The sequence below is a fragment of the Nannospalax galili genome, unplaced genomic scaffold (genome assembly GCF_000622305.1).
Source record: "Nannospalax galili isolate Female #2095 unplaced genomic scaffold, S.galili_v1.0 scaffold337, whole genome shotgun sequence".
Lineage (NCBI taxonomy): Eukaryota > Metazoa > Chordata > Mammalia > Rodentia > Spalacidae > Nannospalax > Nannospalax galili.
Genome location: NW_008340932.1, coordinates 1,881,310 through 1,896,235, shown reverse-complemented (window position 1 = coordinate 1,896,235; position 14,926 = coordinate 1,881,310). Strand labels below are relative to the sequence as shown.

Here is a 14,926-nt window from a genome sequence, read left to right as displayed (position 1 = left end):
CCTCTGCCTCCTGGGTGCTGCGATTAAAGGAGTGGGCCACCATACCTGGCTTTCAAAATATTAAAAAAAAAAAAAAAATTTTTTTTTTTGGTCTTTTTGAGACAGGGTTTCCCTGTAGCCCCAGCTGTCCTGGAACTCACTATATAGACCAGTCTGACCTTGAACTCACAGAGATCCACCTGCCTCTGCCTCCCGAGTGCTGGGATTAAAGGCTTGTACCACCACATCAGCCTTTGAACTGGACTTTGAACAGCCTGAGTTTGCCATGTAAATTTATTGCAAGGATTAAATGTCTGCAAAACTCTTAGCAGAATGCCTGCGAATATCCCCTGCTGTGTCAGCTATTATTGCCATGGCCACATTTATTATAGACAAATAAGCAAGATATGAACCGTGGCAGATAGATTGCATGTGTGGCCCCCAATGAATGGCTCTCTGTCCTGTAACTTTGTAGTGCATCGCTACTCTAAATCCAGGTTTGACCATGTTACTTGTTGATAGGAAACTGGTAAACTTGATACAAGCAGGCATATGAAAAAGACTGTGTTTCTGATTCCTTTCTTGGAAACTTGCCATTGCAGGTTAGCCTGGTGACAGGATGTAGGAGACATGGAGGAGTGTCAGAAAGTGTCACCTGAGACCATCAAAGATTGGACATCCCCAACCAACATGCTAACTACGACAGACGCATGTATAAGCCTAGGGAGGATTAGCCAGCTCCACCCAGATCAGCAAGACCACCCAGCCAGTCCTGAGATTTAGCAGAAATAGTAAATGGTGGCTGGTTTTAAGCCACTGAGTTTAGAACGACTTGTTACACAGCAATTAGCAGCTGATGTGGGAAGCATGGTCACTCTTGTCCTCTGATATTGGTCGAAGCAGCTGATATTCAGAGGTAAATGAGAGAAGAAGACAGTGTCTGCAAGCTTTATTTGTACAGTCTGGTGAACTTGAAACAATAAAAGCTGCAAAAGTACTTTAGCGAGCATGGCAGTGCCACAGGGATCAGGTCCCCTGCCAGATCCTAAAGGAACCCTTTATGTTGGAGTGGCTGGGGCAGACTATGGAAAGGCAGTTAACTGGGAAAGTTTGGTGGCTTGGGTGGCAGGGCTTACTGGAGCCTGAGACCTTCAGGTTTCAGGCCCTGGGGTCATAAACTCGGCCCATGAAGACTGGGAACTTGTGCTCCTGGTCCCAGAGCAGGAAGAGGAAGGGCTGCTGCACCTCAAAGATGAGCAAGCTGCGGGCCACAGAGATGGCAGAAGCCGCAGCTGCCTCCACACCAGTCTCTGTCAGCTCCACTACTGTCTGGTGCTGCATTGCAGACACCTGAAGATCCTGGTCCTCTGTCAGTCCACACAGGTCGAGATTGTAAGTGAAGTCAAAGAATTCTAGGGCAAAACCAAAGAAAACCAAAGTCAGAGACCTGCATGAAACTCTTGGCGATGGAGACTCTTGTCTTGAATTTTCAGGGTTAGTTTCAAATCCCTATGCATTTTCTTCCTCCTCAGAGTCTACATCTTGCCTTCTGGCCTTGTTAGTGGGAACCCTCTTAGCAGCGCAACCACCATTCTCAAAGGTGAGGACTCCTTCTCTGCCTACCACCAAAGGCCCCTGAAAAATGATGTCATTGTTTCCTTGTTTCCAAGGGCTTTGGGAAAGAAGTAATCCATCAGAGGTCGATCATATGCTATAAAGAAATGAGATCATATGAGGATGTAATAAGAAATGTATACTGGTCTCTGCCCTAAATTCCTGAAAATTTAGAGCTTCTTAAAACCCTACAATTTCCTTACCAATAGAAGTGCTGGGAACACCTGTTTTTTAATTTATTTATTTTTTATTTATTTTTTCTGGGAACTGAACTCATGTATTGCCTGCATGTAGGTCAGTGCACCCATGTCATGCAATGCCCGCAGAGGTCAGAAGAAGCTGTCAGATCCCCTGGGACTGGAGTTACAGACAGTTGTTAGCTGCCATGTGGGTGCTGGGATTCAAACCCGGGTCTTCTGCAAGAACAACCAGTGCTCTTAACTGCTGAGCCATCTCTCCAGCCCCAGGGAACATCTGTTTTAATATTTGGTCTTTGATCCCAGTTCCTCAAACTCTTGTAATTCCCTAAGCAACAGAGGTATTAGGAACATCCTTCAATCTAATATTAGGTGTTTGATCCTGGTTCCTGACACCAAACTCCTAAATCTCTTGGAACTTCCTAGGTGCTAGGAATAGATTTTGTTCTAATAAAGGGGTGTTTGGTGAGCTCCTGGATAGGGACAGGTCACCAGAAAGACAAAGTCTTGCTCAGAAGCTTGGAACTTTCAGCTAATTCCCCCTCCTCTGGGGGTAGGGGGGAGGAGCAGAAAGTGAGCCAGTAGTCTCCTCTAAAACATGGGATTCAGGGACTATCCAGTGGTGAACATGTGCACGTGCAGGGGGCTGGTCCTGGGACCCTTCAAGATTTTTGCCTTACTCGGGGGGTGAGGAGATAGCTCAGTGGGTAAGAACCCTACTCTGAAGGCATGAGGACCTAAGTTTGAATCTCTAGTACCCACAGAAATGGCTGGGTGTGTCCATGCCTGTGGAGGGTGGAGACAGGATCGCTGGGGCTTTCTGGACGCAGCCTAGCTCCAGCTTCAGTGAGAGACCCTGTCTCAAAGCAGTACGGTGGACAATAATGAAGCAGGGAACCCGATGTCTTCCTCTGGTCTCTGCACACACATAGGTAGGTGTAGCTGTACACACATGTGAATATACACACACACACTACCTTATGTACCTCTTCATTTGGCTATTTATCTGCATTCTTCATTATGTCCTTTATTATATAATAACCAGTAAGCAAAGTGTGTCCATAGCCAGATATGGTTGTTTTCTCCTTTAATCTCAGCACTCAGTAGGCTGAGGCAAGAGGATTGCCATAAGTTCAAGGACAGCTTGGGGGTAAATAGTGAGTTCCAGGCCAACCTGTCTTGCACCCAGGCCTGCTTACCTGAGTTTGATATCAGGATCCTACAAGATAACAGAAGAGAACCAACTCCGAAGAGTTGTCCTCTGACCTCCACACATGTACACACACACGCACACAGTTCAGCCAAACTAAACCAAGGTGTTTGAGTCTTTTTCAGCCATTCTAGCAAAGCTTGAACCCCAAGAAGATCTCTGACTTATAGTCAGTTGACCAGATGCATGGGTGACAATCTAATCTTGCCACTGATGTCTGAGTGGGGACAGTCTTGTAGGACTGAGCCCTTAAATTATAGGTTCTGATGCTATCTCTAGCCAGATTGGATTGGGTTGAATTGAATGACACAGTTTGTGTCTTCCCAGAATTGAAGAGCTGTAATGGATTGGGGAAAACATCTCCACACAGTTGGTAGCCAATGGAGTGTGGAGAAAAGTGGTTTGCTTTTCCTATACAGATGCCAGGTACTAGAAAATGAGATTATGTGTTAGGTGGTCAAGTTTCAGAACAGGAAATGAAGTGACAGATCTTGAGGTCAAAGTTTAGAAAATGGTGCTTATATTGTCTCTCCAAAACTCAGAGGCTTGAGACTGTCATATCCACATGGCCTCAAGCTCATTCTGTGGGGCAGTTGACTGGTGAATGTGGCTGGAGAAGCATCCACAGTGTACCTGGGTCACATGTCCCAGAGGGCTGGAGACCTTGTCTGGTTTTCTGATTTGACTCTAACTAGCTCAAAGGTAGTCATGCAATCTTTGAGTGACTCACATTCTGAGTTTCAGTTTTTTCAGTGAGCTCATGAAATAAAAGACTATGCCCCTTTAATTCATATGGTTGGGTGGGGGGAATAAATGGAGGTTACAAATGAAGAAAAACACTCCAGAATGCTAGCCAAATTTTAGCCCCAGCCTCCCCCTTCTCCTGATGACCTAGGAGCAACTTCCAGTGGCCAGTGCTCACCCAGTTTCTCCATGATCGACAGCATGTCTTGGCTGCTCTTGACTTTGATGCGAGGTATCATCAGGTAAGTGGGTTGGAACTTGGAGAGCTCCAGCTTCCTCATGATGGCTTTGAAGACAGTGGGGCTGAGAGCTTCTTCCATGTCTTCAAGTTTATGCTTCAGGCTCTGGGGCACCATGATCACAAAGCTCAGGTTGTTGGAGAGCTGCAGCTGCCCCACCTACAGAACAAGAGATGAAGAGTACTGGTCTAACTGTCCTAGTAAGACAAGGGATGAACAGAAGTTTTGGATTATACTTTGGCCAGCTGTGTAATGGTAGGGAAGGGATTTGTTTTGTTTTTAAATATGGTTTTCTTGCAGCCCAGGCTACTAGTTGAGGATGACCTTGAACTTCTTATCCTCCTGTTTCTTCCTCCCCAGGGCTAAGATTAAAGGTGTGTATCATCACACTTAGTTTTATGAGGTGCTGGGGATCCAACCCAAAGCTTCATGTATGCATGGAAAGCACTCTACCAACTGAACCTAGAATTTGGTTTCTTTTTCTTTTTAAAAAAATTATTATTATTTTATGTGTATGAGTGTATTGCCTGCATGTAGGTAAGTGCACCCATGTTGTGCAATGCCGTGGAGGTCAGAAGAGGGCTTCAGATTCCCCTGGAACTGGAGTTATGGACAGTTGTTAGCTGCCATGTGGATGCTGGGATTCGAACCTGGGTCTTCTGCAAGAACAACCAGTGTTCTTAACCACTGAGCCATCTCTCCAGCCCCGGAATTTGGTTTCTTTAAGTCCTGTTCCCTCTATACTTCAAATCACCTCTAGATTACTTCCAATGGAAATATAAAACTATTATTTAAGGGATAATGTCAAGAAAAAGGCCTGTGTAAGTTCAGTGTAATTTTTTCTCAAATATTTTTCATCTATAGCTGTTTTAATCCATGGAGGGAGCGCCCAAGGATACGGGATGCTGGCTGTGTTCCCAGTCAGGATGATGCCATGGATGTATCATACATACTCCGGGGGGAGGAGACTCCGGCCAGCTGAGCTGCTGGTCCAGAGAGGAGATTCTCTGATCTGACAAGCTACCTGCAAGCTGTGCAGAAAGCAACAGGGCTGCAGCTTTCATGAGTCATCAGCAGTGCTGGGGCAGACTTTTCAGTGATGCTGGGGCTTTGAGTCATCTCTGCTCCTCTAAGTAACCCCTCGCCTATACTCTCGTTAGGCGAAACTCATTGGTTCACTAAGTTGGGCTTTGGTGTAATTGTTACTTTGGTCTGTGGTGGGTTCCCTATCTGGGATGAGTAGATGTACGAGTGTGTGTGTGTGTGTGTGTGTGTGTGTGTGTGTGTGTGTGTGTATTGCTCATCTCTCCAGGACAAGTTCTCACACACCAACGCACACATAGATAAATCAATGAGGAAAGAATAGTCAAAAGTAAGCTTCTTGGTGATGTCTTCCCAGCCTCTTGCACTAAGCACCTTCTTTTTCATTCATTGATTTAATTCAGTAAGCACTGAATGGGCATCATTCTGTGTAGCATTGTTCTAAGCACTTGGAGACATAGGAGAGACAAGGCAGGTCCCTGTATGCAAACAGAAAGGCAACATCTCAAATGATTGACAGGCTGTAATCAAATGAGGTAAATAAATGACATAACAGGGTGAGGAGGAAAAAGGCTTCTGCACCAAGGTGACCTTTGAACTGATAAATAATGGAAGGAATAGTCTGTGTGAAGATCTGAGGGACTGGGGTTGTAGCTCAGGTGGTGAGTGCTTGCCTAGCATTCATGAACTGCGGGGTTCGAGTCCCAGTATGGCATCAACCAGGTGTGGTGGCACAGGTCTCTAACCCAGCACTCAGAGAGGCAGAGACTGGGGCTGCAAGTTCTAGGCCAACAAGGGTTACATAGCTGGACCCTGTCTCCAAAACCTTTTTTGGAAAAAGTCCAAACAAAACCCCCAAAACAAACAAACAAACAAACAAACAGAACAACAACAAATCTGAGTGCAGAAGGACCCAGACAGAAGGAAAAGCTAAGGAAAGCTCTCAAGGTGGAAACATGGCTGGCCATCCCAGGAAGACACGCCACGCCTTCCTTACATCCAGTGTTGAGACAGGCACTGAGGGTTCCCTTTGCCTCCCATCTTACAGATCTGCATCTTGCTGTTCTAACAAGGCAAGACTGTCTAGTCACTGGGCATACGATAGCTTACTAACTAGAATCTTCTGGGCTTCATTTTCTGTCTTCCCTCCCTACCCATTGGAATTATATTCTTCAATTTCTGCTAAAAAACTTAAGTCATCGAACACCTGTACACATACACACTTAATACATATCTGCACATACACAGATATCCCTCTAAATATACGTTCATGAAATGCATGCTGTGCACAAATCTATACACACACACACACACACACACACACACACACACACACACACAACTTAGGAAGCTACCAGTCCACCCAGTGGAGTAGCTGCAAAGAATTAATACATGACTCACTTTTTGTCATTTGATGCTGTTCGATGAATGTAGAAACTTTAGAATCATGTCTAGAGTCATGTCTTTCAGTCTAAAATACATAGCCCCTGACTCGGTCAAGGCTAGAGAGAGGAAAAGGAGAAAAGACAGGGTGGAAAAAATGGATGAAAGGAGTAGAAATGAGGAATTTGTATGGGTGCACCCCAAAATAAGGTTGTCACAGAGAGGAAGTCAGGACACTCAGGTCTGAAGTGGGAATGGGATGAGTCAAGAACTTACCTTGGCTTTCAAAGTCTGGTCGTTGAAATGGGCCATAGGGTACTTCTTGCTACTCATCATGGGCACTTTGATCACGGAGTTTTTGAAGTGGAAAGAGCCCATCATTTTTTTTTTCTCAAACGTTTTCTTCCATTTGGCTAACGGGAAGAAAGGGGGGCTATAGTGGAGGTAGGGAAAGGATGAGGAGGTGTTAAAGGCTCCATTAGCAAAGGGTGGATGAAGCTGGGGGACTCAATGCTGGGTGGACTTTGAAGCCAGGAGGGAGGGCAGAACTAGCATGGGCATGCTACCTGGCTGAGGCCTCTCTTACCACTCAGGTAGACAGCATTGAGAAGGACAAGACGGGTGTCAGAGGGCAGGTCATCTAGCAGATGACTGATCTTGTGGTTGGTGTTCTCAGCTACCCAGCTGTTGATGAGTTCTAAGTTGGCATCACTGTCTGTGCCCAGGACTCTAGGGCTGCTGCCATACAGGCTCTGAGAGGCGTTCACAAAGGTATCCCTTATGGCCAGGTCTGAGGAGCAAGTCAAGAATTAGAGGCATGGGGCTGGAGAGATGGCTCAGTGATTAAGAACACTGGTTATTCTTGCAGAAGACCCAGGTTCAAATCCTGGCACTCACATGGCAGCTAACTACTGTCCATAACTCCAGTCCTGGGGATCTGACAGCCTCTTCTGACCTCCGCGGGCATTGCAGGACATGGGTGCCCTTACCTACATGCAGGCAATACACTCATACACATAAAATTAAATTAAATTAAGAATACTGGCTACTCTTGCAGAAGACCTGGGTGTGAATCCCAGCACCCACATGGCAGCTAACAACTGTCTGAAACTTTAGTTCCAGGGGATCCAATGCCCTCTTTTGTCCTCCACAGGTATTGCATGACATGTGTGCACTTACATACATGCAGGCAATACATGCATACACATAAAATAAAAATAATCAATAAAATATTTATTTTTAAAAAAAGCAGAGCATGGTGGCATATCTCCAAAATCCACCTCTTAGGAAGTGGAGGCTAGAGGATGTCCATGTCCACAAGTTTGAGGTCAGTACATATCAACTTAGAGAGAGAGCGAGTGTGAGAGAGAGAACTGGGGATACAGCTTTGTGGTAACACTTGCTTAGCATGCCCAAGGCCCTGGGTTCAATCCACGAAGAAGAAAAAAAACAAGAAGAAAATGTTTTGCTTTTGAGAGATGGGGGAAGAGGAGGAGGAGGAGAAGAGGGGGGGGTTGAGAGAGCAGGGGTGGGGTAGGAGGAGAAGATATTAAGCCAGGCATGGTAGTGCATGCCTATGACCTCAGCACTCAAGAGCCTGAGGCAGAAGAATTGGTGTTAGAGGCCAGCCTTGTCTACATAGCAAGATCCCATTTCAAAAAAACATAATCAGTGCTAGAGAGATGGCTCAGAGATTAAGAGCGCTGGCTGTTCTTCCAGAGGACCCAGGTTTAATTCCCAGCACCCACACAGCAGCTCACAACCATTTGTAACTCCAATTTCAGGAGATCTGACGCCCTCTTCTGCCCTCTGTGGGCACTACATACATGTGGTATACCTAAACACATAGGCAAAACACTCATAGACATAAAAATAAATAAAATGTGTTCTGAGCTTTATTGAGGTATTTGAAAATAGGGCTCTGTTGCATTCAGAGGTTTGAAAATCAGATTTAATTCAATCCCTCTATTTCGGATTTTCATTTCTTTGGTTTATATATATATATATTGAAATATACATATATATTTTTTATGTGTATGAGTGTTTTACCTACATGTATGTAAGTACACCATGTACCTGTCTGGTGCTTGAAGAGGTCAGAATAGGGTGTCAGGTCCCCTGGAACTAGAGTTAAGGACAGTTGTCAGCCACCATGTGGGTGCTGGGAACTGAAACCCAGGTCCTCAGCAAGAGCAGCCAGTGCTCTTAACCCCTGAGCAATCTCTTCAGTCCCTAAAACTCACAATATAAATGAACTCTGGTGAGGCTGGTGGGAGCACAGAGTCCAGCTGGCCTCACCTGTCTCTTGTGGGAAGGATGCCCCTCCCCACAAACCATTCTGATAGCCCATCCCCACCATGACTTCTGAGAAGTTCCGAAGACCCCTCAGGCTCTAGGAAACCATGTTTTAAAACAACTGCATCAGATTATTTGGGAAGTTTCTTATTATTTATTGCTTGCTGATATTATCTACTTAATAATACATGTAAATGATAAATTCATAAAACACAGGAGTTCAAAGAATGAGTCTCAAGAGTCCTTTGGCTTAAAAATTAGCAAAAAATTAATTCTCTGATCTCTAGCCCTGCTGTTAATGAAGACATAGGACTTCCTTATTCTAAAGATGGACGAATGCAAAGGATTTGCCCAGGTTTCACCTAGAGGACAGACCAGCTCCTGGAGCCACTTGAAACTTCTGCTGAGGCTCTTACTCCATCCACAGTGCAATCCCTGTGTCCTCTTTCCTTGGGTGTCCCTTCCAGAATCCTCCACACACACACTGAGCCTTCCCTGGACACTTACCTGGGCTGTGAAAAATCTGAGAGACTGAGGTGACACCCTTGGATGAGAATGCCTTCAGGACCTGGTGGACACAGGCAAAGTCCTTGGGGTAGGAAAGGATGTGCTCCAGATTGCTCTTGGTACTGTTCCCAGCCCCTACAACAAAGAATAGAGATGAGGGCTCTTGGAGGAGGAGTGGGGGACCCACCATTTGGGACTAGGGCTAAGGACTGGGCTGGAAAGGATGGTGTTTCCTGCTACGGGGTGAGGGGATCACAGACAACTGAAGTTGGATCTTCTTTTGGAAGACAAGGGTCAAAAAGATTGGGGTGGGGAGTGTCGAGGAGTCCCACAAGGCTTTGCTAGACTTTTTAAAAAAAATTTTATTTATTATTTTATTTTATTTTTATGTGTATGCATGTATTGCCTGCATGTAGGTAAGTGTACCGTGCTGTGCAGTGCCAGGAGGTCAGAAGAGGCTGTTGGATCCCCTGGGACTGGAGTTACGGACAGTTGTTAGCTGCCATGTGGGTGTTAGGATACGAACCCAGGTCTTCTGCAAGAGCAATCAGTGTTCCTAACTGCTGAGCCATCTCTCTAGCCCAGCTTTCCTAGACTTTCAAATATTCTCCTTCCTTGGTTCTCTACCTATTTAAATCCCATACAGTTTTCAAAGATGGGTCTGACTATTGCCTGCTCCAGGTTCACTTTGATCTAGATGGTTTGGATTTGCAAAGGTTCATCCTATAAGCAGAGGCATTTGAAAACTAATTAGAGGAGAGATCACAAAGTCATAAAAAAGGATGGGTGTTTGGCACCATCTCAGTTGTTCACTGTTAAATACTTACTGTGCACGAAATGGATAAAATATGTCAAGAGTACTTCTTCCCCTCCAGCTATCCTGAATGCTTCTCTCATATTATCTTATTGAATTGTCACCAAGCCTCTTACATAACAAGGATGCTTACTTTTCCTACTGTCCAGATGAAGACACTTAAGTTTAAGAGATTATGTCGGTCCTGGATTTAAGGCCAAAGGGCTAATACATGACAGATGAAGGCCATATTTGAACTGTGCTTTTGGGACAGTAAAGACATTAACTGGACCCAGCTGACTGGAAGGTGCCTCACAGGAGACCCTGATGATGTCCAGGGACAGTTTGGTTGTCACATATGGGGATTGGGGTGCTACTAGCTAGAGTGACTTCAGGAATGGGATCTTTCTTGGGAGCATTCCTAGGATGATCACCCTTCTGAGACTTCACAGCAATCCCATAAGAAAGCTGAAGAGGCCAGGTATGGTGGCACACACCTGTAGTCCCAACACTCGGGAGGCAGAGGCAGGTGGAGCTCTGTAAGTTCAAGGCCAGCCTGGTCTACATAGTGAGTTCCAGGCCAGCTGGGGCTACAAGAAGAACCTGTCTCAAAAAGACCAAAAATAAAAAAAATTAAAAAAAAAAGATAACTGCTTGACTCTGGGTAATTGAAAAAAATGTTGAACTTTCAGCTTTTGGTTTTTTGTTTTGTTTGTTTGGTTGGTTTTTTTTTTTTTTTTTGGTCTTTTTGAGACAGGGTCTTCCTGTAGCCCAAACTGGCCTAGAACTCACTATGTAGACCAGGCTGGCCTCGAATTCACAGAACTCCACCTGCCTCTGCATCCGGAGTGCTGGGATTAAAGACATGTATCATCATGCCCCACCATGCCTGGCATTATCTTTTTTTTTTTTTTTAAGACAGGGTCTCACTATGTAGCACCCTAGTTGCTGGCCTGGAACTCAGTATACAGAGGAAGCTGGTCTTGAACACACAGAGATTCACTTGCCTCTGCCTCTGGAGTGCCGGAATTAAAGGTGTGTACCACAATGCCCAGCTTGTTTTCTTAGTCTTTTGAGGTAGATATTATGGTTTCTATTTCAAACATGAGGACTCACTCAGAGAGGTCACACAGCTACAAAGTAGCATTACCATGATTCTATTTAGGTCTATCTCTGATGGTTTTACTTCCCTTATCGCCTTCCATTTCCTTGAACCACAGCTGGTGACGGGAACCTTGTTTTAGATGTTGTTGATTAATCCTCATGATTTTATAAGCAATAGTGCCTGATTAAATCATTGTTAAATGAAGTGATGGTCAAGAATGAAAAGATATACCACCCCTATCATATAGCCCATTTTACAGCATCCTCCCAGAGGTGTGTCTTCAGAGAAGATGTTTGATTGATGATCCCCATGAAACAGTCTCACATATGGCCTGGGCAGAAATTAGAGTCTTACCAAGCAGGACCTGTGTGAGGAGGCTGGCGATGCTGAATGGGGAGAAGGCCATGTTTGTCTCAGCCTTCTTGGTAGCTGAGAAGGCCTCGTAGAGCTTCAGGGAGAAATCTGTCAAAGCCTCCCCCAGTGTGACCTCTGCAGAGACCCTGTCCAAATCGGAGCAGGGAGAGAGCAGCTCTGGACAGAAAGGTTCAGGAGGGACCTGTGTGGGAGAATCTGTGACTGTGGAGGGTTGGCTGGAAGAATCTGTGGGAGGCTGACTAGGAGAATCTGTGGTTGTAGAGGGCTGGCTAGAAATGTCTGTTGGGGGCTGGCTGGGAGAATCTGTAGGGGGCTGGGAGGCTGGTTGGGTGTACTGGGTGAAGGACTGGGTGTTGAGTTCATCCGAGGTGTCAGACGTTGTTTTGGTTGTTGACCAGGTGGAAGACTCCACTGCACGCTCAGTGTGCTGAACCCAGGCAGCATCTCCAGGGAAGATGCCCTTGCTTTCCTCTTGAGAGCTCAGTGGGTCCTTGATGCTAGGGCTGGTAGCTTCTGGAACTGAGGATGCTCTATCCTGTGGTTCAAGAAACTGGGTTTTATTTTCTTACTGAGCCATGGTCTCAACTACTCCAAGTAGGAAAAGAAGGTGGGGATGGGGAAAACATCATGGACCAGGTAGTCATTTCTGGAGCTGCCCAGCAGGTTGAGAACCACAAAGCTGGGGTTGGTTCTCTGCAGGAGATGAGGGGTAATCAGTATTGTTAACTCTGTTCAGGGACTATCATGCAGGAAGCTGTTTTCTTGTAAATATTTCCTTGTCTTGATTCACTTCCCTGGCTAGTATAGACATTTGAACTTACGGCCCTTCTTTTAGGATAGTGAATTTTCAAAGGGAGGGAGGGAGGAGGAGGAAGGGAGGGAGAGAGGGAGGGAGGGAGGGAGAGAGGGAAGGGAAGGAAGATATAAAACAATAGTATGGTATAGAGGCTCTGAGACAATTCTGACGCTCAAAAGATTACTTAGCAATGTCTGGAGTCACTTTTAGTTGTAAGACAGGGAAGGGGGAAAATGCTACTAGGATCTAATGAGAAGAGACCAGAGCTACTACAAAACATCCTACAATGTGCAAGGCAGTCTCTTTTTTCCCCTTAGTCCCCGCATGAGTTATCTAGATTTAAATGTCAGTAGTTCCCTAGTTGCAAAATGGCAGATTATCCCCATTTCACAGATAAACTTAAGCTGAGATACATTAAGTAACTAGCTGGGGGCTTCCCTCCCAGAAGTGGGAGGCAAAGTGTGTGATTCCAGACCACCTTTGCTCTTCCAGACATCATCAGCTGACCATCCGCCCAAGGGCTCCCAGGGTGCCAGCTTCGGAAACAAGCTATCATGGTTCTCCTCGGTTTGTTGCTTAGTCCTGTCCTCCCACACCGCTGTGGCCTCGCTGCTGTTAACCTCAGTGGGGCCCAGGTTTGTCTGCTAGTCTTCCTTCACGTACATCCCCAAGAATCCCAACCCTCCCTCTCGGCTTTCCATAGACCCCAGCCTGGTAGAGCCTGTCACAGCAGGCGGGGGCTCCTGCTCCGCATGGATGTGTTTTCCACAACGACAGGGTTTTTCTTCATCTTGCTGTCTGTGATCTTGCCAAGCCTGGTTAGTGGGCAGGATGGGGGCTATTTATTCTCTCTTTTATAAACTGAGACAAGGAAGCTGGGAGAAGCGACAGGCCCAAGGCCACTCAGTTATATGCCTTCGAAGATAGAACTTGGTCCCTCTGCGGTGCTGAAGCAAGGACTGTGTTTAACGCATCCCAGAAGTAGCTCCCCTAGGTCCCCGGAGCCTGCAGGGTTAATTCTCAAATTCCCCCACCTCGCAGAGGGGCCACTTACCCCAGACAGCAGCAGAAGTAGGAGGAGGGTCAGCGGGGTCAACCTGGAGGCCATCTGGGCAGCGACGTCAGTCAGTCACTACCTGCAAAGCCAGACAGCCTCAGGCAAGCCTCAAGCTTGGTTGCCTAGCCCATGGGGGCCTCCACCCCATCCCCGGACCGCCCCCATTGCGTTCCGGCTGGTCTCGACCCTTCTAGTGAGTTCCCGCCTCCTCCCTCCGGGGCTACTTTCTCCCAGGCTCCGCCCTCTGTTTTGTTTTCCCCAAACTGCTTCCCTTTCCCGGCACCGGCTGGCCCTCCCTCTCCCTCCAGGCCCAGGTCTGTCCATCTGTTCAATCTGGGGGTCCCGCTTTAGCCAAACAATAAAGCCAGAGCCTGCAGGAGGGGAGGGCCAAAGGGGGCTGAGCAGCCCAGTTCTGAGGGAGGAGGGGTGGAGGAGAAGGCACAAGTCTCTAGTGGAAGCAAGCCTATGGCAGCTGCAGAAATAAAAGGGGGCTGGAAAGTGGGGGAGAAGGAGGCTGGAGACCTCCCAGACCTTTTAACTGTGTTCTCATCCCCCCAAATCCCAGCACCAAACCTGGTCCAAAGTCTTGGTCACTAGGCGGTTTCGGGGCAGACTGAGTAGACAGTCCGTAGGGTCAGTGAGGGTGGGGTGTAGAGGGGGCCAGTCTTAGTCATTGGCTGGCCCAGGACACTGCCTAGTTACAAATTAAGGATGATTGATCGCTGGTGTGAGTTCCGGTAAATCAGCATGGGACGGGCCTGGTCCAGTATTGTAGGCCAGGCTAGGAGTTTAGCCTGCTCCTGGTGAGTGGGGTGGGATGGGGTGGAGAAGCTTGGGTGCAGCTCTCAGCTCTGCACAATGAAACATTCCTCCAGTGTTTCATGGATCAAGATAAAACCAGGAGGAAGGCAAAATGTATGCTGCATTGACAAGACATGAGCTTTTTCAGAATTGCTCATCTGGGATGATGGGTAAAATAAACCTTTTGAAATAGGCCTCACTGTGACCATTTGCTAGTTCAGAAACCTGGCCTTAGGAGCAGTCTGCTTCAATGTCACCCTCCTTTGGAGATGAGCTGGGGTTTGGCTCTAAGTCCTCTAAAGATCTGACATCTGCCCAGTCCTCCCCATCCCTGTAGGGGTTACTCCCATTTTCCTCTTGGAGAAACAATCTGTAGTTCTGTGTGTGTAACAGAGAATCTGAGGCTCCCAGCTGAGCCCTAGTTTCAACCCCAGTGCCACAACAAAGCAAAACAACAACCTAAAAAGAAAGGGAAACAAAACAACAAAAACCTATCAACAATCAAACACCCCCAGACAAACAAATTCCCTGAGGTTTATGTAGTTGTGGTTGGGATACCACAATAGACCTGACTTGTGAGATCCAGCTTGCTGTAGGACCCTTGCAACAAGGAGCCCAGTTAAATGTGAATTTCACATGTAGAGCAACAAATTTTTAGTACACTTGTACCCCATGCAATCTTGAAATATACTTATGATAGAAATGTTTTTGTTGTTGTTATTGGGGCTGGAGAGATGGCTCAGCAGTTAGCACTGACTGCTCTTGCAGAGGACCAGGGTTCAACTCCCAG

General features: G+C 46.5%; 1 protein-coding gene and 1 long non-coding RNA gene across 2 annotated transcripts in view; one reads left to right on the top strand and one right to left on the bottom strand.

The window, feature by feature from the left end:
- The window catches only part of LOC115070892, a 25,040-nt gene extending 24,312 nt beyond the window's left edge, over positions 1 to 728 (top strand). Inside the window, exon 3 of the long non-coding RNA XR_003849995.1 lies at positions 582 to 728. This is a non-coding gene — a long non-coding RNA (uncharacterized LOC115070892). The remainder of the gene's footprint in view (positions 1 to 581) is intronic.
- Positions 729 to 911: 183 nt separating this feature from the next.
- On the bottom strand, positions 912 to 14,027 carry Serping1 (serpin family G member 1). The gene is made up of 8 exons (XM_008836151.3): positions 13,909 to 14,027; positions 13,333 to 13,414; positions 11,462 to 12,017; positions 9,210 to 9,344; positions 6,994 to 7,197; positions 6,684 to 6,820; positions 3,923 to 4,142; positions 912 to 1,391 (listed from the first exon to the last, which is right to left on the bottom strand). The coding sequence occupies exons 2-8, from the start codon at positions 13,384 to 13,386 to the stop codon at positions 1,138 to 1,140; spliced, it is 1,560 nt and encodes a 519-aa protein (XP_008834373.1). The 5' UTR covers positions 13,387 to 13,414; positions 13,909 to 14,027; the 3' UTR covers positions 912 to 1,137.
- Between the last annotated feature and the right edge of the window lie 899 nt (positions 14,028 to 14,926).

Coding starts and splice junctions, on each gene's coding strand:
- Serping1 (XM_008836151.3), bottom strand. CDS start 13,386: ATGGCCTCCAGGTTGACCCCGCTGACCCTCCTCCTACTTCTGCTGCTG. Junction 12,018..13,332: donor TACTTCTGCTGCTGTCTGGG/GTAAGTGGCCCC, acceptor CTTGAACCACAG/GATAGAGCATCCTCAGTTCC. Junction 4,143..6,683: donor ACCAGACTTTGAAAGCCAAG/GTAAGTTCTTGA, acceptor CTTGTTCTGTAG/GTGGGGCAGCTGCAGCTCTC.